Source organism: Hippopotamus amphibius, chromosome 11 (assembly GCF_030028045.1).
Source record: "Hippopotamus amphibius kiboko isolate mHipAmp2 chromosome 11, mHipAmp2.hap2, whole genome shotgun sequence".
In the NCBI taxonomy this organism is placed as follows: Eukaryota; Metazoa; Chordata; class Mammalia; order Artiodactyla; family Hippopotamidae; genus Hippopotamus; species Hippopotamus amphibius.
Genome location: NC_080196.1, coordinates 65,018,978 through 65,043,585, shown reverse-complemented (window position 1 = coordinate 65,043,585; position 24,608 = coordinate 65,018,978). Strand labels below are relative to the sequence as shown.

General features: G+C 35.9%; 1 protein-coding gene across 6 annotated transcripts in view; it reads right to left on the bottom strand.

Annotated features, from left to right (window-relative positions):
• Nucleotides 1-24,608, bottom strand: part of NOL4 (nucleolar protein 4) — a 400,651-nt gene that overhangs the window by 174,573 nt on the left and 201,470 nt on the right. For all 6 annotated transcript variants that reach the window (XM_057699284.1, XM_057699287.1, XM_057699285.1 and 3 more), the window contains one exon: nt 9,202-9,485. In XM_057699284.1, coding sequence (XP_057555267.1) covers nt 9,202-9,485 — 284 coding nt within the window. The remainder of the gene's footprint in view (nt 1-9,201; nt 9,486-24,608) is intronic.

Sequence of the window (24,608 nt, the reverse complement as noted above, 5' to 3'; positions counted from 1 at the left end):
TTGCAAGATTTAGCTAAGCCCCAAATTCTAGAGTCAAAAACAACCACCACAGCAATTCTGTTTACTGTGCATTTATGTGAAAAATGCACACAGCCTTATTTAATCTTCACAACTGCCTACAGGTTAAGTATTATTATCCCCATTTTACTAATGAAGTCTCCAGGCTTAAAAAAGTATAGATTTGCTCAAAGTCACAGAGCTGCAGTATTGCTTCCTGATCAGGGAACAACTGTGAACCATGAAATAGCAGCTAGGGGTCTCAGCATTAAGTCAGATTTGCTTTTGCTCATTTTCAGACCTTATCCCATGATCTCAACTTACACTGTAGTGGTTGAAATGTGAGCCAAATGGTTTTGGGATTTAAATCCAAATTATAGAAATTCTTAGTATAGCCATATATATCAATTCTTTGCGTCTTATTTTTTCCATATGTGAAAAATGGGAATAACAACAGAGCCTACTTCCATTGTGTTGTTATAAGGATCACATGAGTTAGTTCTCAGATGAGTGCCTGGAAATAGAGGGAACTCAATGAATGTTACCTGTCATTATTATTCTTTGGGACCAAGTTAATGACTTAATTGTGTTCTTTTTAACTGTTCTCTGAGTTACCCTCTTGACCCCAGCTAACTCCAGGATCTCTATTTCAAAAATATTGTAAAAATACTAATAATAAGGCTACAGATAGTTGCTCTTAGGGGTATACTTTAAGCCCCATAAAATATTTAATATTAATGAAAATCATAAGCTATTATATTGAGACAAATTAGAATCTACTGCTCTCTGTCTCTGGCATTAATTTTTCTTCTTTTCTTCTTTCCCCAAATTTGGGTCAACATCAAATGTTTCAAGGAATGCTGTTAATATCCATTATTTTGAGACATGTATAAATCACTTCAGGGTATTTCAACTACATTTCTTTCTCTTCCTCTGCCATTCTCTCAACACACCTACAGACCAAATTACATTTTTAACCGTTTGATATTATTCCAAATGATAGAACATAAGTAAAACAAACACACATACTCTGATAAAACAAAACATATATCCTCCAGAAACCTCAAAAAACACTGAACACAAAAACATACATAATAAAACTCCTATTTCTTTTTGATCTATTGATGAACCACCAAATAAACACAAAGGTAACAATTGGTCCATTTTCTTTTTTTTTTGTATTTTGGTCAAAGATACAACCTCTCATTCTAACCAGATTACTTATGAATGTATGGTACTGAAGGCTGAAGGATCAGTTGAGATTTTGTATTGACCCAACTGAACTCTAAAATGTTTAAAAAGGAACTCAAAATTGATATTTTGCTTTGTATGGGGAATTAAAATCAACTTCACTTTCCACATTTCAGGGTGTAAATTATAAAAGCCCCTCTCCATTCTCCTGAGATAACAAACATGAAATGAACTAACATGGACTGGAACATGCATAGCAGGTGCTCAAAAATGGTAGTTCTACTGTCCCTCTTCCTATAATAACTTATGAAGAATACAAGCATATGTAATGGTAAATGACAACATAAGGATTCAAAAGGACACTGATTCGGGTAGTAGGAGTCAGTTGGTTTTGTCCCAATTTTTTCATATGCAAAATGAAGTGGTTTCTGATTTTAAAGATTATATTTTTCTATAGTGTAATTAATTTTATAGTCCCTGAGCAAGGCAAGGATTTCTTTCATAAAAGCATTATACACTTTTAAATTTAGATTGCAAATAGGATAGATACTATAAAACCAGTTACATCACACTATCATTCTTGTACATCTTTTAATTTAAAAAATGTATTAGGAACAGAAGGAAAAATATGTCCAATAAGGAACAGAACTGAAGTCCATGTAATTTGTAAGAATAAAATACACTATATGTGTGTGTTTTATATACACTCTCTATCTATATAATACATATGTAAATATATATGTATATATGTATGTGCACATATACATAAATATTACACGAATGCTATTTTAAATTGGTAGCTTAATAAAACATAAGCTTAAAATTTACCTCGGGGCTTTTTAAAGACCCACTGTAACCCAGCTACCCATTTGTTTTTTCATTCATGCACTAAAACAATAAATGGGTATTTTGCAGACTTGCTTAGGTTTTCAACAGAGGCATCTGGCATACTATTTTCATTTTGTAAAATAATTTTGTAAAATAATTTGTAAAATAATAAAAAAAGTATATTCGTATAAGAAATGTCACTGCAAGTATGTGCCATTTATCAAGTAACTACCTGCTAACTGTACTAGGTCTCTGCCTCTCTGAATTGTTTGCCCATCATAGTCACCAAATGGTCCATAAACAGAACTGGTCTCACTCAGCATCAGCCAGTGTAGGTGCAGTAAAAAGCACATGGGTTTCAGATGATCTGGGTTCAATACTAGGCTCTATGGCTTAAGTAACTATATACTTAATTTCAGTGAGATAGTTTAACATCCACTAGATTTTATGTCCTTATGTTTCAGTGAGACTGGTGATTACACGTGCTCTCCTTATCAGATAAAATGAGTTGGTTTAGGTTATGAATATGAAGGCATTACACAAGTGTTCATCATTATTACACTTGATATGGCACCTCAACATCATTCCTTTATCCTGTGGCTGTTAGGTTTTTTCACACCCAATTCTGTCCATTTAACATTCTAAATATTTCTTAAATCTCTGCTTTCCCTACTACCACCTCGCGAAGGCAGGACCTCATCCTTTGTTTATAGGCTCCTCCCTTTTTATGCCATTCTTTTAAGCCAACTTGTAATAGAGATGCTACAGTGATGGGTCCCAAAACACAATCTGATCATGCTATTTTCCTATCCAACATCCTAAAGTGATTTTTTGTCAACTATAAAGTGAAGTTCAAGGGCTAAAAGGGCATTCATAGCCTACCCTAATCTCAATCTGAACTTCTCCGGACTCATCTCTCACCACTTTCACCCTTGACATTTCTAGACACTAACTCAATGCTTTGTCATTAAGAATTCCCTTCTCCCCTTCACCAGGTGGCTATCTCCTACTTAACTGTTAAGAATTAACTTAGGAACTTTCCAAGGCATGGTTAATAAGAAGGCACTCTCACATACAAACTAATTTCCATGTTATAATACACCTCTTTATGTGTCTACCTTTCTGGCTAAAATGTGAGTTCTTAATGACAGAGACCTTTTTTTCCCTTTGTCCTTCTGGCACCCAGGCCTATGCCTAGCACATATTAGGTACATTTGTTAAGTATATAGTGTTTCTACTTTGAACCACACCTGGGCCAAAAATCTCTACATAACACCAAGAAGCCAGAAATTGAAAATTCTCAAATTAAAACAATAATAAGCTGGAACAGCCACATGCCAAAGACCAAAATAATACTGTTCCAAAAGTTAATCCATCGTTTCTATGTTTCAAAAGGCAATCTTGTTACACCTAAATATTTCAGAGATATTTTGAAAAAAATCAACTGCTTCCACTCATCATATCTAAGTAAAATCACATAGCAATTATCTATGGTAATTGTGAGAAATATTTTATAAACTTTAATGGTAATATTCACTTTGCTAAAAATTTAAAGGACAGATTGAAAATACTGTCACATTGGCCACATTGAGGAAAAACATACTTTTAAGCAAAGTGAAGATTGAAGGGTCCTGGGAACTAAGCCAAAAACTAAATATGTAGAAACTACAGTGACACATTAACCCTCAAACAATCATTACCTTCCCACCACAGTTATTACTTGAAACATTATTCTTTTGGGGATTGATTCAGAATATTTTACCATATTAAGTAAAAGGCAGCTGGGTCACAGATACTAAGAGAAAAAGAGAAAACGAAAAGGAAAAAAAATCAATGATACGTGTTTTTAACGATATGTATTTTCCTCCATTAGAGTTCTAGTTTTGTTTCTGTTCTCATCTATTAATGATTTTGAACATATCTATACCTAGATTTGGGTTTTCTTGGCCTTTCTTTTTTTATATAACTAGTCCCTTAATGCTTCCTCCTGAGTCTTTTTTCCCAAGCTCTTAATCAACATTTCTATTTTCTTCTGGGCTCTAAAGTTACCAGTTGTCCTTTTAAAATGTGGCCATCTGCAAGTAGAAAATAAATAACTCCTAAACCCTTTTCATGCAATAGATTTCTTCTTTAGATTGGTTAATACGATTCCCAACTAGTACAGTAAGTGAATTTGCATAATAATAGGCAACTTGTAAATGGCCTAGTCCAGTTCAGCTATTCTTTTTAAGCATTTCTATTCATTCTTAAGTTTTTAAAATGCTTTATAATCATTTTTGCTTGATGTTTTTCATAATAAAATTGTGAAATAGGTCAATATCAAACTCAGTGGAATCTAAGGTTCTCAGAGATACTATATAATTAGGCTTTTATATTCCTCCAAGGTAAAACAGAGGCTAGCCTCAAAAATATTGGAAGAAGGAATTGGTAATAGTGTCTCTTTGTAAATTTGCACAGAATTGATGGAACTTTCCTAAGGACTTGAAAAGGTAGCACTGAACAGAAGAGTCTGTTAAACCTTTATATGAAGGTCACCTGACAGCCTTGCAGCCCTCTGCATTTGGATTTGAATTGCAAGAAGAATTCTTGAAGCAAAATTCCAGACACGGTCTCCTTCACAATTAAAACGATTCAGCTTTCCAGCCTCTACAACGAACATCAATCCAATTTCCCACTAATTCTGCTAATTCTTCTTCTGCCATGGTTTTGAACCCTACTCCAACCTTAACTCTCCTAAACATCTTCCAAGTTTAGACCTATGTCACTTCACCTAAGGATTACTCCATTTAACCATTTACATCAATTTCGAAATGCCCTGTCTTTTGGCTTCTAAAATGGGTGGGAGGGAGGCTCTGGAGGGAGGCGATATATGTTTACATATAGCTAATTCACTTTGTTGTACAGCAGAAACTAACACAACATGGTAAAGCAATTATAATTCAATAAAGATGTAAAAAAAATTTTAAAGTTTAAAAAATAAAATAAAATGTCCCCTTTTCCTATCTGGTTGCCTTCATTTTCTTTTGGGGTTCTCTTTCCCCCACAAACTCCTTCTATGACACTTGTTCCTGACGGGTTTACATCCTGCAGAATGATGTATTTTGAGCTCGTCTCTCCTCAGTCTATGTAATTCTGATGGCATCTTATCAATCACAAAGCTTCAAGCAGCACTTCTCCGAAATCTTTCAAATGTCTCTCTCCAACCTGGATGTTTCCTCTAAGCTGAAACATATGTCCCCAATACCTATTAAACATCTCTAATGGATTCCGCGTAAGTACCATAAACTTTATATGTCAGACCAGCTTCCTTCAAATGTTTCTCATTTTGAATCTTAGTAAATATAATCACCATCACTCAGGCAACCAGGCCCTAAATCCTGGAGTCATACTAAAATGTTCTCTGCTTCACTTCCCACATTCAGTAAAACTTTATTTCTTCAAAATATTTGAGAAACTACTATGAACCAGATATTAAGCCAGGTGCTAGATATACCACACTAAGCAAGGTAGGCATCATTCTTATACTCATAGAATTTACATCCTAATGGAATGTATAGAGGTAAAGAGGCCATTCATGTGGTAGTCTATGTGAAAGACATTCTCAGGAGTTTGGCAATATGCAACCTACGGAGCTGTATATGGTAGTCCTGCAAACACAATGTCAAAAAGAACAAAAGTATCATGTTCATTATTAATTCTTTGTTCACTATGTCTCTGCATTATTATTTTCCTGGACTGCCACAATAATTCTCTAACCACTTTCTTTTTTTCCTAGTCCTTATTCTATTCATCCACTACAAAGTTGCCAGAATAATCTTTCTAAAATTCCAAGCTGTTCTTTAAAAAAAAAAAAAAGGAATAGGATTAGTTTTCTTATAAAAGAGGCCCTAAAGAGCTCCCTTCTGTCATGTGAGGACACAACGCGAAGTGGGCAACCCTGACAAGGGCCCTCACGTGACTACTCTGGCACCCTGATCTTGGGCCTTTTAGCCTCCAGAACTGTGAGAAATAAATTTCCATTATTTATAAGCCAAAAATAAAATAAAATAAAATTCCAAGCAGACCACAACCTTATCATGCTAATCACTACCTACAGGATACAATCCGAAGTCCTTAAACTGCCTTACAAAGCCTTCATGATAGAGCCTCTTTATCCTCCACTCCTCTTCACGTCCTCCATGGCTCCATGCTGAGCTCCTTGCCAACCTCCATGCCTGGAGTCCTCTCTCACGGCTCCAGGCCTCAAAACATGCTCCACCATCAATAATCCTCCCCATCTGAATCACTCCCACTTGCCCTTCACATTCATCCCTGGCATCAATCTCTATAAAGTCTTCCTTAAAATTCATCACGGTCCTACGGGTGTCCCACCTCTGCTCTCTCGTGTCACCCTGCCAAATGCCCATCATACTACTTATGGAATCAGACTGTAATTCCAAGTGTGCATCTCCTTCCTGCTAGACTGTAAGCTTTTGAGAGACAGGAACCCTGCCTTTCTCATTTTCATATTTTTGCTTCCTCTAACAGTGCCTTGCATGTAGGAGTTCCTGAATAAATATTTGGTGAATAAATTGATTGGTAGCAAACAGTGTATCTTGCATAATGATATTGGGTTGTTCCTCAAATACCACGTTATGAAATCATATCTGGCTTGGAATGGACAGTGGTTCCCTAGCCAAGGGCGCCAACTTAGCCTCCCTGTCTGCATTCCAGGTCCTTCACAGTGTCTAAAAAGAGACTCCTTCTGAAAAATGGCAATCTTACATTTCCTCCAAAGTATGACTCACTTCCTGAAGGAAGCCTTCTTCATTACTTCAATAGAAATACTATATTCTTATTCATAAACTCTCCATGTTTTAACACAAGAATAGATATTTGCCTCTATTTTCACGAAGAAACTTTTCTATGTATACATGTAATAGGGAAGAAAGAATCTGACTCCATACTGGATCTGTTTATTTTACTTTAACCTTTGTATTCTATTGCTTTTGCTACAAGTTAAAAATGTTGCCTATAGCCTGAAATATACAGGATAGCCCATTCTCAAGATTCTGACCTTTAAAGGTATAACACTTTTCCATTCACATAGAGATAAAAAGTTGCAGAACAGAGAATAACATTTGTGACTGGACCTACCTGGAGAGCTGCAAGAACAAAGGATTCTCACACCAAGAAGTCTGCACTAACCAACTACACCCTCTCGCCTTTTAGTATAAAAGAAGCCTGAATTCTAACTTGGGTAAGATGGTTCTTTGGGACACTAGTCCACCATCTTCTCTGTCTGCTAGCTTTTTGAATAAAGTTGCTATTCCTTACCCCAACACCTCAATTTACTGGACTGTCGTGTGGTGAGCAGGATGAGCTTAGACTTGGTAACATGTGTACTCTCTTTACCATGACTGTAACAAGAGCCATAAGAATAAAGACTCTTCACTCTTTGAGTTGTCTCTACTATCTACCATTGCTGCAAGTGTGACAGGCATTTTATATATCCTTTTTGAAGAAATTCCCTCTGGATTCTGGTCCCAACATGCTGCCACAACTGTTCTAACAAATTCAGTTATTTTCTATTTCATCTGATTTGATTTCTCAGCAGTATCCGTCAGAGCTGATGGCTCTCCTTGAAAGGTGGACTTTGCTTAGCTTCCCTACACTATGCCCTTCTGATTTTACTTGTCTCTCTGGCTATTTCTCAGTCAGCTGCAGAAGCTATTCTTTTACCAAACCATTAAACCTTCTTCCTCAGAGGTGTCTCCTTCTCCCCCAGGTCCATTTCCCATCTTACTCTTTGCAGCTCAATCAATCTGTGCTTTTCATAACCCCATTTAAATAGAGGTAGGAAAGTAACTTCATTCTGTCCAATGTATGGAAGACTGTGTTTTAATGAGCATAGCTCCTATAGCAATATTGAACAACGGGGGAAACAGGAGAAGAGCAAACCACTGGATGAATTTAGAAAAAAAATTCAGCAGATACATAGCATTAAAAAGACATTTTACGATTAAGTTTTATAAAGATAGGGTTATGTGGAGGGCAGAGAAACTTAAGGGTTATTTTGTTCTGTAAAGTATAACACGGTCATTCAGATCATGTTAGTGAATATAAAATCATCTGTGTTTGTATGATCTGGCTTTAAACCACCAAAAAAAGTACTGAGCATTTACCACCGCCAAAGTTGTAACAGCCTCCCTCAGGCAAAAGTGCTTAAGTGTCTGATAATGTCTAGTGACTTGCTGAAAAGAGGATAAAACAACACACCCTCAGGCAAGCAAGAAGATTTAAATAGAGCCAATTCAGGAAGCATAGTGCTTTAGCAAATTCAGAAATTAATCCAGATTAAGACATTTTGCTTTCAGGATCTATTTCAAAAGACCAATTCTACAGCTCTAACTTAGAAGTGGGAGCAGGGGAGGGAGTCAAAATGTATATGCTATAAAAATCCTCATGTGTTTAAAAGTATACCTTCAAGAATTATAGAGCAAAGTCATCAGCATGAATTATTTCAAAATGATAGAAATATAGCTTAAGTTTCTTAAGACTAATCCACTGGGAATGGGGAAGATTATAATTTATTCTAATATAAAGAATCTAGAAATTTAGATAATATGTCTGAAATGCATTTCTGTCTTTTGTATAATACAGTTTATGATAAATTGTTTCTTCAAGAAATTATTTAATATGTATGTTTTATCCAGAAAACTGACACATTTCTCCTATGTACATGAAGTAAGTTACTGACCAAAGTCCCTAGGTCTCTAAAGCAAACTTCAGAATTTAATTGAAATTTTATTGCTGCATATGCCTATCCAATCTAAGAGAAACTAGATAGTGACCCTTTTATAGTCCAAAATTGTGTTCTGAGAGCTAAACTTTCACATCTGAGCTCAACAAACTCCCAAACACAGCTCCATAAGATTATATGTGAGATACATTAGGTCAAGTGACTCCATGTATAAAAACCCACCACTTTGCCTGAGAAAGGATGCATTTCACTCACTGCTATTCCTGAAATTTGTTTATATAACGTGAACACAGTGTCTATGATTATAAATTTCTTGGTAACCCATTGGTGGGATTTGTTTAAAATATTTTTAGTGACGATAATCTTCATCTCTTGTATAAATATTTCTTTGTGACCTTTGTGACCAACTTAAAAGTTCTTTGAAAATCGTAACATGAGCTTACCTTGCTTCCATTTTCTCTCGCCTCTTGTTCCATCTTGAGGTCCGAAATTAGCAGGTTCTTATATTTGTTTTTTCCATTACTGCTGTGGTCATCTATTCTGTACTCCGAAGTCAGCTGTGCTGAGAGGGGACTGTCACTCAGGTTCAGTGGCTGCTCGTCCTGCTCCAGCCCAGTTTTGCCATCACCATTAGAGTCACCCATCTCCCTGCTGTGTGTTCCCCCTGAAGCAACTGAACTGTGCCCCAGAGTCTCATTGCCATTACAGCTCTCTGCAGCAGAATCATCTGTTGGAAAGAAAAATTTATATTTTGATTTTAATTGATATGCTTATCAGTTTCTACTTCAACTAGCATTTATTGCGCTCCAATTGCATGCTTGGCATTGTGCTAATTTTACATATAATGTGTAGTTTATCCTTAGTAATAAACTTCTGAAGCGGCCATTGTTATTTTTAATCTAGTAGGCACGTTTAGATACAAGAAGTGAAGTAAAATAATTAGAAGATATAATAATAACATGAAATAAAGAAAACAGTTCAATCTCAAATGCAATCTCAAAGAGAAATTTTTTTAAAAAAGAGAGAACAAGATATTTGCCAATTATTTTGCAAGTAGTTTTTGTTTTTCCAGGGAAAATATCCAGATTTGGTGAAAATCCTCTGATGAAAGCATCGTCCACCTTGCTAGTGGGGTATATATTGGTATAAGCTTTATGGGTGTTTAATATGCATCTGAAGCATTGAAAGTGCTTGCAAATTTTGCTCCAGTCATTACGAAGACTATTAAGCCTAAGGAGTTTAATCACTGCATGCATCTTTGTGCAGGTAAAAAGTTAAATCAGTGCTGTTTATAACATAAGGTTTCGAAATTATATAAATTATCAAAAATAGAAATTTAGCTTAACATATGTTGGAACATTAGAATATCATGGAATTAGTCAATACTCCATTTTAAATATACAGAAAAATGTGAGTCATGAGGCACTAAATGGAAAAAGCTAGCTACATAAGAGTGTGAGCAATAAGATCCTGATTTTGTAAAAAGAAAACATAAACACAAGAACAAAAAGACTGAAAAGTTGTAGTGGAGAACGTTAATACTGATGTCCTCTTAACAGTGCAGCACTGGCTTTTCTAATATTCTTTATTATCTACTCTATGTATATTTATACTGTATTATAACATGTATCATTTATAGTATGTAATTAAAGATATATAATTTTTCTATAACAAAAATGGAATAACTGCAGAATACAGAAATAGGGGAAGAAGGAGAAGAAACAGAATTGAGAAAACTTTTCTGGCTTTAAAATACATAATAAGCTTGTTTAGAAGAAAATATATCAACGACAGTGTACTGAGAATGAGAAATAAAGTTTCCTTACATAATAAAATTGTTTCTCTTAATTTCCTCTTTACATTTATGATAAGAATTTGCCATTAATTTTAAAGGATTATGATGGATAAAGGTATTAAATTGTTTCCTTTAGGGCAGGGCTATTGATGAAACCATGTAAATATCAGTGAGCAAGAGTAATAATACTCTGATTTTTTTGTGAATTTTTTGGTTTGATTTCTGATATTTGCAAATATGCTTTCCTCATGTAAGGTGCAAGGAAATATTTGATGCCTTCTAATAAATTCATGGAAATAATGTTTACATTCTGAAGTAGTAGTATAGCTCACTTGTTCATTCTTTTATTCAACAAACATTTACTGAGTGCCTAGTTTTGGCCAAAAGGGGGTTAAATATTTGGCCAATAGAGACTCTGGCAGTTTCAATGAATTCACAGATAATTTAAAGAGACAGAAAAATAAACATGCAACCAAAATACAAAGTAAAAAAAAAAAAAAAAAGAACAAGGAATCCAGAACAAGGGAGGGATAAAGACATCACAGAAGGTTTTCTAAAGAAGGTGGCAGAGGGGATGAATTCCAAAGTGTTAACCAGGTGAAGAAGCTGGGGAAAAGCATTCCCCACCTAAAGATTGGTAGGTGCAAAGTCACAGAGGCAAGAATATGCAGTGCACATGAGGAATAAGAGTAGAGAGCTGAGTGCAAAAGAGAGATTGAAGAAAGGAAAATCTAAAAAGGGAGGAAGAGAAGTGTTTTGTGTATTAAAGAGCTTGGATTTTACCTTGAGAGCAGATAGAAGTAATTTTAATTTTACTGTGGGAAGTGATGTGAAAAAAAATTTTTTTGAAGAGATTACTCTGTCTTAGATGAGGAGAATAGTATGAAGGTAACAAAATGGAAGTTGGGGAGACCAGTTAGGAGGTGTAGAAGCCATCTAGGTCAGCACTGCTGAAAAAGCGCAAACTAAAACAGCAACAGTGCAGAATAAGAGGGGACAACTAAAATATCTGAAGAAAAGATTCTGAAAACAAACATGGTTACCAAAGGGGAAACATGGAGGAAGGATAAATCAAGAGTTGGGATTGACATACACACACTGCTATGTATAAAATAGATAACCAACAAGGAGAGTTGGCTAGCGTAGAACACAGGGAACTCTATTCAATATTCTGTAATAACCTAAATGGGAAAAAGAATCTGAAAAAAATGAATAGATGCATATGTATAACTGAATCACCCTGCTGTACTCCTGAAACTAACACAACCTTGGAAATCAACTCCATGCCAATAAAAATTTAAAAAAACAACAGAATTTGCTAATGGATAGACAAGGGTCCAGGACAAAGCCCAGGCTTCTTACTCTAGTAAAAATGAAAACAAAGGGCATTCAGTTAAATTTTCAGCAAACTTGTATTTTTAAACAATTTTCTGAACCTATTTTGTGAGAAAATTAAAATGTGTTCATAGCGCAAGATTCTATTTTTAAATTACTCTGTTTATGTACCCATTCAAGAAAAGACCTCATTTGGAGAGAAAACAAGGGAATTTAGGAAACTGGCCATAAGTAATAAAACAGAGCAGTTTCCACAGCTATTAATTTGAGAAATTGATAACATTCTTTTAACAATGAAATATCGAAGGTTTGGAAAACAAAATTAGGGGAATAACATATGAGTAATTTGGAATTTTAGGGACGTTCTTTTATGCTAAGTCACATGGTTATGCTAAAGCATGAAAGGTCATTTCTGAATAAGTTATTTTTTCAAGAAAATCCAAAGAGGAGTATAATGGACATATTCAAGTCCAATTATTTAATTCATGAAGAAAACTGTGATTTAACATTTGTGTACTAGAATCCTTTAAAAAATAATAAAAATTTCATGTAAGAAATTTTTATCCATATGTTAAAAAATACCATCATAAAGATACGTTTAAAAAATAAATCTGTGTTAGCATAAAACAAATCCAATGTCAATTACAGTTAAAACTTAAACATACTAGATCTGTTTCTTTAATATGATATCATCATACATATTAATAAATAGCATACCATCCATTCATTTTTTAGGTAAAAGAAACATTATCATTTATCAGGAGAGTCTTTAATAAAAGTCATGCATTTATAATTTTGGTATCAAGCATAAACAGTAAAGGAGAAAATATTTTTAGACAGAGTGGTTCACTCCAGATGTTACCAAGGTAACTAAATTCAACAGCTTTACATATTTCATTCCTGAGAAAATCAGTATGTTTCATGAAGAACAAATTATTTACTCATTTGTATCAAATACATATTCATGTATTTTAGCTTCTAAATGGTGAAAGAACCGATAATCTCTTGTGCCAGTTTCATAAGTCAAAATTTAAAACAAAGTTGTTGATGTCTATATTAGAAAAATTTAATATAAACAGGTGAGCAGACATTAAACTGAGGATACATGAATCATTTTTTATTGTCTTAGTTTCGTAAAGCCACGTTAATGGTTTTTATTCTTTCTTCCTTAAAGATACTTTTTCAGAATTATAGATCACAAATCTCAGACTCCTGTTTATTATAACAATTCACATCAGTTTACTGCTTTACAGAGGAAATCTGCTTCCTTACCCAACAGAGTTTGCTTTTGCTCCATCCTGACTGGCTGCTGGCGTGTGGGTGCCTGGCTGCTACACAGAGAGTGTAGTGTTTAGATCTGTAGATATGACCTTTAGGTTCACAGGCCTTAAACGATGGTGCTTCTCTCAAGTTTCAGCCTGGGTACCATAGCATTGGAACCAAAAACTCTGTATTTGAGTCCCAAGGAAAAACAGCACCTGGAGCTTTGGAAATGAAGAGTGCCAGGGTACCTAGCAACAGAGGAGAATCCGGAATACGATGACAGGTAGTGTGGAATCTACTGACATCACAAGGGACATCAGTTGGATATTTGGGTTGCATTTGTGCTGAGGTTAGTTTTGATGGGATGAATTTAGTGTTGCCAAGGGGGCTGTCCAAGTGAGCTTGGCTCTTGTCTATAACACTAACCATCAGTGGCAGCCTATTTGTTTTCTTCTTTCTCCTTCCCTACTCCCCATTCCCTCAACCAACTGGTACAGACCCCAGGAATACCCTTGGTTTAAATTATTTCTAACATCCCCATCAGGATTTTGTGTGAAGTTGTTTCATCAGCACCAGAGTCAATAGTTTGTTCTCCCTATGTAAAGAGAATTAACCTGTAACAGTGTGTGGTGTATGTGTGTGTGTATATTTAAGTATATATATTAATATACATATGTCTGTCTTTATATATACACATATATATGCATATCTATTTTCTCTATATATGTATACATATATATGTATATCTCTCTCTATATAAATATGATATATATATATATATATTTGAAATCTCCCAAAGCACCTGACCTACTTTCTTACTTTCAGTAGCTCTTCATTATGGCCTTTAGGCCAAGTGCCTTGGGCAAAATGAATAGGAAAAAATATATATCATCCTCATTTTAAGATTAATACTTGGAAATTTAATCCTAAAATGCAGGTCAGATGTCTAAGGGGTCCATAACTCTTTTTATTGTTTGTCCCAAAACGCAAAACAGTCTCCCATCGCTAGTCCTTTGACATTTTGAAGTCAAAGCATTCAGACTAAGGAGAAGTTTACTGATGCAGATAAGGTCATATGTGTGTTACATATGCATGCATGACTACTGCTGAAAGGCTAAAGGACACTGATTTTAAAATGATCAAACCGATATTGAGAGTAAAAAAGTAACAAGGAGATGCAGTTTTCCAGTAAATTTATTCTACGGAAGGATGTTATCTTTGTTTGGAAGCTCCTAATTCGGCCCTTGCCATTGGAAGAATGGGCTCCACTTAAAGGAGCAGGATGGTGAAGGCACTGCATGTGTTCCAAAGCATATAACTAAAGCTCAGCACAATAATTAAATTAAACTAATTCTGAGCTACCAATAATAAAATAATGTATATTCTTTATATTAGTTGTTTACAAATTTTAACCAAATACCTATTGTGTGCTAGACACTCTTCTTGAGACTGTAAGTCCATAGAGACTCCATATGGAATTTGTTTTTAACTTAAGACTATAGCAAAACAATTACAGTGCAAGGCAGAAAACAGTATCTATCCCACATGAGTTTCATATAAGGCACAATGAATAAACAGGCTTCTTCAGAGAGAGAAAAGTCATCTGTACAACACTAGGGATGAGGATGATATCAGAGAAGGCAGGTTACAAGAGGTGCAATTTGAAGGAGGTGAAATATGTATAGATATATGATGGCGATAGTGGAGTTTATTCTATTGGGTTGGCCAAAAAGTTTGTTCGGGTTGTAGAAAACCCTAATGAACTCTTGGGCCAATCCATTACTGCAGAGAGTATATAAGAAAAAGAACCACAGGCAGAAAGAGCCAGAAGAGGACAGGGAATTGAAAACATTCTACATTTCTACATACTAAGACAGGAAACTGCATATTTCAGCAAGTTGTGAATCTTTTACTGTATATTCCTTTTTCTGGATCCCATAAAATCACTGGCAGTTCTCCCAGGGTAGGTGCTTGGAGACTCACTGACTATGTGAGTCTAGTCTGTTAAAACTCTCTCTCTGTTCCTAGCTCAGAGCCATTGTCAACTGAACAATAACAAAACATTCTCCCAATTCTAAGAGGACCTATTTTTTGAAATGGCCGTGAATGTGCTAACTTATCAGTGGTTTCTTAATTATCTAAATAAGGTATAAACTACTATTTCCATGCTTACTCAGCTTGTTTAGGGTTTCAAAGAACTAGACATTTTATAGAAAATGATAGACATTAACTTTTTTTTTTTATTTTTTTGGGGGTACACCAGGTTCAGTCATCTGTTTTTATATACATATCCCCGTATTCCCTCCCTTCCTTGACTCCCCCCCGACATTAACATTTTTGATAATCACAATGTGATTTGAAAATACTCTGATTTATTTTGCTGATGAAGTCACCGTTACTGTGAACACTGTGTTTTACTGATGACATTCATAATACAATAAAATGTTAAATTTCAGTTAGAGGTAAGTGAAAATTACATATGTATGGATATATATGTATACTTATATACATTTGTATATATAGTGCTTTATACAAAGTTGATGTCACATATAAATTAATTTGATCATAAGACAAATGATGTCTTAGATAGCATAATGTACTAACACAGCTGAATAAGACATTTATGTAGTCCTAGCAACTCACTCAAGAGTTTATTTACTACTACAACTTAAAACCAAAACAATTAATACTGTAGGTTTTTTATGTTCAGTCTCATACAACAAGTAGTATATATGATAATAAAATCTCATTAAATTTAAAGTAAATCTAAGACAATTATTATACAGAAGTTCTGTGTTTTCCATGACAACAGACAACTAACCAGTGGAGAGAAATGAAAGAAAACACACTAAATGGGCAACAGAAACAAGAAACAAGGTCATGTAGTATTATAATAAAGCCCTTCTATTGGAAAGTGATTTGAAAATGTATGGAAGAAGTGACTCAGGGATTTACCATGAATTATCTTAAACTGAAAACTAAGTGAAATGAAAAAAAAAGGTCACAGATTTGGGGTAAGTGATTCTGAAAGAAAGTATTCTAATTAAAGCTAAAATTAGTGTGATCCAAAAGGAGTTTCCCTAATTTGGCATTTACCCAAACAACTCAAGGGTTTTTTTGTTTTGTTTTGTTTTTTTGCCTTGCCAATAAGAAGTCAGGAAATACTTTATCCTGAAAAGCTGAAAAGCAATGGGGAAAAAAAAAAAAAAGATGATGACCAACTATATAACAAGCTTACTATTTGAAGCAAGTGTCATGGAGCTGGATAGGACGTCGGCTATCTGCAAATTTATCCTTACAGCAAGCACTGTTGAGTCTTTCCACATCACAGAAGCTCCCCTCTCTGGGAAGTGCCCTTGGCTCTTCCAGCAGCCAAGATAAGACACCAAGCAATCATATTTCTATTTTATCTGTTAACCTCTTTGGATCCTTATTCCTTCACTAACTTGAACAAATCAGCCATTATTCTGCCCATGCATTTTTCTGAGCTCCTGTCCACCAGGTCACAACAAGCCATTTGCTTTCACTCACTGCCATGTCCCAGGATCATATTAATTCTCTGGTTCTGTATCACAATCTAGTTCACAGGGGACTTTACCTGTCAAACCAAATCCTACTAAAAACCACCACAGTTCTACATATGATGAAACCACACTAAAATTTCTGGGGAGCATAAATGGTATTATCATGTCTGCCTTGGTAAGACATGATGATAAGGGATGGATGATACCTCTAAAATATCAGGGACTGCATTCTCGATGAGGGGGAGTCTAGTGTCCTGGAGCATATCTATATACTACACACCCACTCCAAACTGAAGGATATGTTCTTAAAACTTGACCTCTTTACCAATAAGAAGAAGGCACATCATCTAGTAGGTTTCATCTGGTGTAGATTACAGTGAAAGGGGATTTTCCACTTGACCTTCATGGAGACAAAGTGAATCAGGTATCTATAGCAGACCAGGATTGTATATGGAGCCCGGGGGGCAATCCCTAAGAGGAGAATTTTTGTCAGGACAACCAAGGTTTTGCTGTAAGGCAATGTATTCTTCCTTGAGCAACTCTGCCTTTTGATAAGAGCTCCTAATTCTTTTCCAGCTGGCCATCATGAACTGAGTACACCAAACCTTGTATTTAGGGATGCTCAGTAGTCCTTCCTCATAGAGTGGAAGTACAGTGCATAGGAATGAGTCTGTCCAGCCCCAGTGGTACGAGCAGGTTGCTGAAAACTGTCACACAACAGTTGCTTCTTTCATCTCTGCTACTGTCTTAAAAGAAATTCTTTATAAAAACTGATTGAGAATGAAAAATGTCAGCTTGGTTTCCAGAATTCTGTAAAACACTGCAAAGGTACAGTGCTTTCATGGAAAGGCCCAAATTCAGAAGAAAATCCACTAAATGGACAAGACTTTGAGCAGTAAGTCTAGTTGTATATTCTTCTTAGAGCAAAGATAGTCTACAGTCATTTTTTACACCATTTCTTTGACAGCAGCCAAATGGCACAGATATAGACACTTGAAAAAGAACAGTTTGGAGTATTTTTAAAGAGAAGTTAGAGGAAGGATGATATTTGATAGATGTTTCGCAATAGGCTAAGGGCTTAAAATGTTCATATCCATGTTAATTTCCAACAAAAACCCACTAGTATAGGAGTTGAACTTAATAATCAAGTGTACACAGTGATTTGGCAGGTTTGGCAGGTAGTGATCAATCACCCTACCTGCCAAACCTAGCTTTTCTCAGTGGGATTATGAATAGAGTGGCAATTAAAGTGGGGGTAGAGGATACACATGAGCAGGAACTGGGGGCTTAAGCCACCATGTTGATCTAAGTACCCAGTTTGCCAACAAAATACCCAATCTTAAGATCTTAATAAAGTTGCTTGCCAACTTCTCTGTGGCAGAGCACTTGTATTTGGTGTCTTTAATTAGAGGAGATAGTTACTTGCACTCAGGAGATGGACACTTATTTTTGACTTTGTCCTGTATTTCTTACCATTCTTCCTCTAACACCACCATAGATGAACCTCGGAATGCTTTATATACTACCCTTTTCCCTTCCACACATCACTTTAATCAATGAAGTCACATCACAGTACAAGAAATGAAGCAACTGGAAGATTTCCCTGTGAGTCACTGCTCTTTTTACCTACTCCATCTCTAACAAATTACAAGCCTTATAAAATAATGGAATGAACTATTAGAAACTTTTAAAAGCAGCTGTGGTGCCCTGAGAGATATTACCTGAGCCTAAGGGGCTGCCTTTCAGCATGTGGTTATGTTCTAAACCAGCTACAGATACTTGGGGCTACCTCTCTCTTAGCCACAATATCAGTCTGGAAAAACAGGCTTTCCAGAGATAGAAGTGACATTTCTCACAATTCTTTTCTACAGCTGTAGATTCTGTTGGCCTGTAGGATGGATACTTCCAAGAAATGAGCTAGACAACTGACCATTTCTCACTACGCAGGCCACTACATAAAGAGAGAGACAGAAGAGCTATGTATTGCCTGCCATCATTGATTCTGAGTACCAAGGGAATAAAAGATGTCCAAAAACCAAAATGGGCTCGAATGAGGGCCCACAGGAACACCTGAAGCATTTCTCATTCCACTTGGCAGAAAGAAAAATACTGTCAAAGCAATCCTTGTAGGCAGAGACAAATCTAATTTCCTGACATGACATCCCAACTGGCAAACACCCTGAGTCACTTAATTGCTAGTGAAAGAAAAAATATGGAAGGATTAGTGGAGCTGGTTCATCATAAATACTAGCTATGGCTTTGGAATCAGGTACAGAAATTTTGCAACTAATGCAATATTTCCCTAGATTTCTTTGTTTGCTATCAAGTGTTTGAGGATTAAAAACAGATTCCTCATTTTCTTAAGTTTTATTTCCACGGTTGTATATAGGGGGTAGTTGTGGTATTCAAATATAGTAATTAGTCCATTAATGGTATAATTCAATTATTATGGAACTGAAAGAGGTAAGAATATTATTTGGCGACCTGGCCTCAGAAAAGTGGGGCTTCTCAACATCAACTCCTTCTCGGCACAATAGCTGGACAGGACTGAGATTAGTTATATTTGGAGAAAATGAGGTTGTTTGTGGTTTAAGTGAACTAAGTGGTAAGTTTTCAGTAGAATTATCTTTGTCTGTATAAGAAAGTTGCGTGATGTGTGACGGTATGATATGTGTGTGTGCACGTGTGTCAGCAGTGAAATGATAGGTACTAGGCACCCACAGGAATAGAAACCTGGTTCATAGAGTCCCCTCCTAATACAGGAGTGTAGGCTCCAGGAAGCTTGATCACTTGCCACCTTGGAAAAATTTGGAGTTTTGAGACAGAGAAAATGGGAATCATTGAAACTAGGTCTTTTTATGTTAATCATTAGAAGGAAAGTATGAAAATTATGGTCGAGGGAGTTCCCATCATTTAACAAAACAACAGAGCTGCCTTTAGTTCTTGCCTTTCCAGATTATTAGGCAACCAACTCCTTTATGAAGTTTTGTGAGAAATTCCAGTGCCTCTTCCATAGATTTCCATTTTTTGTATTGTTTTTGCTTAATTTAGCCAAAGACAATTTTTAACTTGAAAAAAGAAAGCTTTAATGCATAATATTTGTTTTACTTCTGAAAAAACTGAGGAACAGAAATATTAAGTGACTCGACTAGGTTCAGTTAAAACTTCAAACTACGTGTTAAAAGGACTTGAAGTCATGTAATAAAATATAGTCATAGAACTACAGGATGCTAAACTTGAAAAGAGAGCACTTTCAAGGACTGTTGGGGGAGATATAATTTAATCCAATATTTGAAGATTTTAAAGTGTTTTTATTATCTGTCAGAAGATTAAAGACTAGAAATCATACAGATCACTTTTTTTGTGAAGTATATGAGAAGTCATTCTGACAAAACTATCAAAAGATGACATAAGTTTCTCTCTAGAGGTGTTTAATTATGAAATGTAAGCTATTGGAGGGCAAGTTCTAGTTCTTATTCCTTCATCAATCTGTGATTAGCACGTGGTAATTATTCAATAACTATTTGTTGAACTGAACAATCACAGGAGATCACAATCACATATCTATTTAATGTTTGTTTAAGAAATAAACTGTGAGTCTTTTTACTTCTCTTTATATGTTCGTGAACTATTTATTGTATTAATAAATATTGTGTTACTATATTAGACACTGGTAGGAAGAATCTAAAAGTGCCCCTCCCCACAAGATTCCACATCCTAATTCCTGGAACCTATAAATATGATGAGATATTACTCCTGTGATTATGGTATGTCATATGGTTCAGAGGATGTTCAATAGGGAGACTACCTGAGTGGGCCTGATCTAATCACATGAACAGTGAAAAGCACAGAGTTCTCTCCAGTTTGTGGCAGAAGAGGAGGTTAAAGAGATCCAAAGCACAAAAGGTTTTTCACTGTGCTACTGATGGTTTGAAGATGGAGGAGGTCATGTAAGAGAGAGTGCAAGATGTGTTAAGGAGCAGGGCTGACAACTCTTGAGGAAACAGGGACCTCAGTCCTACAACCACAAGGAACGAACCTCTGACTACAACGTGAATAAGCTCTGAAGTGGATTCTTTATCAGAGTCTTCAGATAAGAGGTTAGACAGGCGGACACCTTAATTTTAGCCTTTGTGATACCCTGAGCTTAAAACCTAGTAGACTTTGCCTCAACTCTTGACCTATAGAGCTGTTAAGTGTGTGGTAACTTATTACACAGCCATAAAAAATGAATACAGTGACAAACATAAAGGAATGTTTATGGTGTATTAGGGTAGGTAATACCAGTCAAAATTATTCAAGTATATTTCAATGATTTGTGTGTATCGGTGATTCTCAAACTTTAACTGCTTCAGAATTTGCTGGATAGATTGTTAACAATACAGATTCACTTGGGCGCTATAAACTTCTGACTCAATGAAAATCAGAAATCTTGGTTTCACTTATCTTGGTCAAGAGCAGGAAATTTGGAAGCAATTCTCTTACAAGGGTTTTGTGGCCACACGTGAGAAATTAATGTAGATCATCTCCAACAACTAACTGGTTGAATATGCATTTGTGGGAGGTAATTGTCAATACTAAGAGAACTGTATATGACTGACAGCCCTCAAATCTGAGCTCTGTAAGACAGACTCTAAGTATATTTTAATGTCATTTAACAAATCTCTAGGAAATTTTCAGAAAAAGAGGCCAGTCAAATATTCTCTCCTTTGATCAAAACTAATAAACAAGAGCTAGTCTGGGCCCACTTTTTAAGACTCCTAAAAGGATATGATTTTGCCCAAAGAGCTTATTTCAATATGTACTGAAGAACTAAAGATGTTATTTTGGGAAAAAGGACCACTTTGATTACCTCGATTAACAAACTCCTAGGCAAGAAGGTCTTAACCGAGGTGAAGTGTATGTTTATAAAACCAAGAATCTTTACCCATAGAGCAGAACTGTGTACCAACCATGTGTTCACATATGCTGAAATCATTGTCTGTTTTTGCTTGCATAGAGGGTAAAGAGTACCATTTTAAGAAAAATTGTCAGAATCTTCCAAATTTGTTCTCAGGGTCCCTCATGTTCTTTCTCCCGTGTTCATGGCAATTCCACAAGCTATCTGTGTGCACACTGGCTCTCTGTAAGTCATTTTACTGAGAAATAGATTGACTGACTAATTGACCATCCCTTGACTGAAATCCCTACTCTCCCCACCCCCACCCCGGGAAAATGCTACTTCAGCTAGGCACTTGTAATTTAAACCTTTTATCTCTAATTGTGGAATGAAAGGCTTTTCTCTTGGTATTTTCAGCCATTAACAAGCAGGTGAAGAAGTGTACTGTGTTTGGGGAGTGTGTGTAGAGGAAGAAATCCTGCCATCATCTAGATTGAATCCATTCCCAGATTTTCAGAGGAATTTAGAGGCAAATGATTAGAGTGCATGATCTCTGCTGTTTTCTCTTAATCCTTCTGCTCTCAGAAAAATCCCTTTCCCTCCTGTAGTGGCTGAGCCAGGACCACTCAGTGAGGAAGCTGAAACTCTCATGTCAACATCCTGAAACTTTGAAAGATTTGAGCCACCAAGCATTTCTTGGACTTAATAAGCAAATCCTACACTAAGAATTCTGAAAGGTTGCCCATGCACTCCTTCCTCTTATACACTGGTCATTTGCTGGTTTGTTCTCAGATCCATTCTTCTCCCTTTCTTTATAAACCATTTCCCAGGTTTCCTTGACTATTCTCTTACAACTTGGTTCAAACAATGAGACACACTGGCAGAGACAGGAAGGGAAAAGAGAAAATGCCTGGGCATCCCCACTCGCCACCCCACACATACACACACTCTGATTCAGGAGACCTCTCTGTCTCCAACTCAGGGAGCATCTTCTCCACGTCCCAGCTCCTGCCAGGAAGCACCTCCCTGCCAGGAAGCTTCTTTTGTGTGTCTGTTCCCCAGCATGTAGCTCTGGCTCTTGGACTCTAGTAATGCCAACTCCTTCCCAGTTTTTCCACCACTAGCTCTAGCAGAGGCTTCCTTCTGTTATTAACTCCTGCACTGCTTTACACATTGCAAAGAGTGCCTTGTATTAAATTTTTCTAATGAATGACATGGAATGGATAACATTTTCCAGATTGGATTGCAACTGATATAATTTGCTTTACTTTGGCCTCAAGACATCTGTTTTCTAGCACCTGTGATGTTCTCATAGTCAATATTTTGTGACTTTTTTTCCTTCATAGTGTTAATTCATTATTTGATATCCAAGAAGTCTTCACAAAGCTTTCTTTACTATTTCTGGGGTTGAAATCCATCACCATTCATAACAGTGGTATTATTGAACTTATTGGCCATCATGAAGGAATCAAGGTCATTAAGAGTTTTGGTGGCAATTATAAAGCATTATTATTTAGACACTTGTCAAAGTACTGGTATCTTTCTAATAAAGACAAATTATTCTCATTGACTTAAATAGATTCATCTGAATAATGCCAATTGCTTTCAATCATTAAATATCTTAATTACACAAATCATTTTGGTAGTCATTTCCTTTACAATATTCAAAACAGACCTGGGTGTAAGACTATCAGTTTTCCTATAAAGATAAAGAATAATAATGATAAAGATAAAGAACGTATTTGCTCAAGTCACCTTGACAGTGACAAACAGCATTAGAAACTAATTTCCTAATTCCAGACCAAATTTCTATCCACATTGTACTGCTACACCTCAGCAGGAAACACATGTTTAAGTATTGTGAGGAGAAGTGCCTGAAAAAGACAGATGGTTTGCTGTGTGGGGGAAATAAAAAAGTTAACTTTCGATTTAGGTGGCTCTTAGAGACACTACCAGATCGAAAGGTGGGTGTCATCTAAGGTTACCCACTTTGCAGTACTTCATAACATCAGGAATCACAGTGAATAGCCTGCTACCACCTTCCCCTAGCTTAACAAAGGCCTTCTGCCTACCCTTCTTGTAATTAGCATACACTGAACAGCCATGATGATTTTATAAATGCAGATGAACTTTCAATATCACCATGATTATAAGAGTACAGGCTGACCAATGACATGATATTTATAACCAAAGACAATTCTATTTGACATTCAGAGCTGAATGATATCAAATGATATTATTTTAGAAAACTTGCTAAAATTCTGAGTAAGTAGAAAAAAAATCAAAGAATTTACAATTATATGAGATCAAAGAAAACTGACATTAACATCACTATTTAATGGGTATAGAAAATTAAAGTCCTCTTATTGAAGAAGAACAGTAACATCTGTTACTTCTCTATTTAAAAAGTGATTTTCATCTCATCATAAGAAAACTGAAATTTCTAACTATGTGTGGTGATGGATATTAACTAGATTTACTGTGGTTAGCATTTCACAACCTATACATCTATCAAATCATTATGTTGTACACCTAAAACTAATATAAGGTTGTATGTCAATTATATCTCAATTAAAAAAAAATAAAGGAATTACACTCAGACCACAGTTAAGAGCTACGCAAAACACCATGAAGCTAGAGGCCCTGCAGACACCTCAACAGGGTAAAGCTCTGGTACCACTTATATTCCTACCATCACGCCCATCACCCCAGATCACCAGAGTTTGGGTGAAGGATAGACAAGGGCCAATGGTCACACTCATTGGAAAGAGTACGAAACCTGGATGACCATGAATGAATGGCTTTATTTCTATGAATGAGTATTCAGTAAGCACATAAGGTGTGCATACGCTACCAAGTGCCAGGTTGAATAGTACTGTGAATAAATATAAAAGAAATGGGAAGAGGGGGAGAAAGACCTACCTGCCCAACTCTAAAATAGACTTCTCTGCAAAAATAGCAACATTGTGCTTGCAATGTAGAGAATAAACTGTAAGTCAGGGATGTTTATAAATAATACAGTGTTCACCTTTAATAACAGCAGAATCTTAAAGT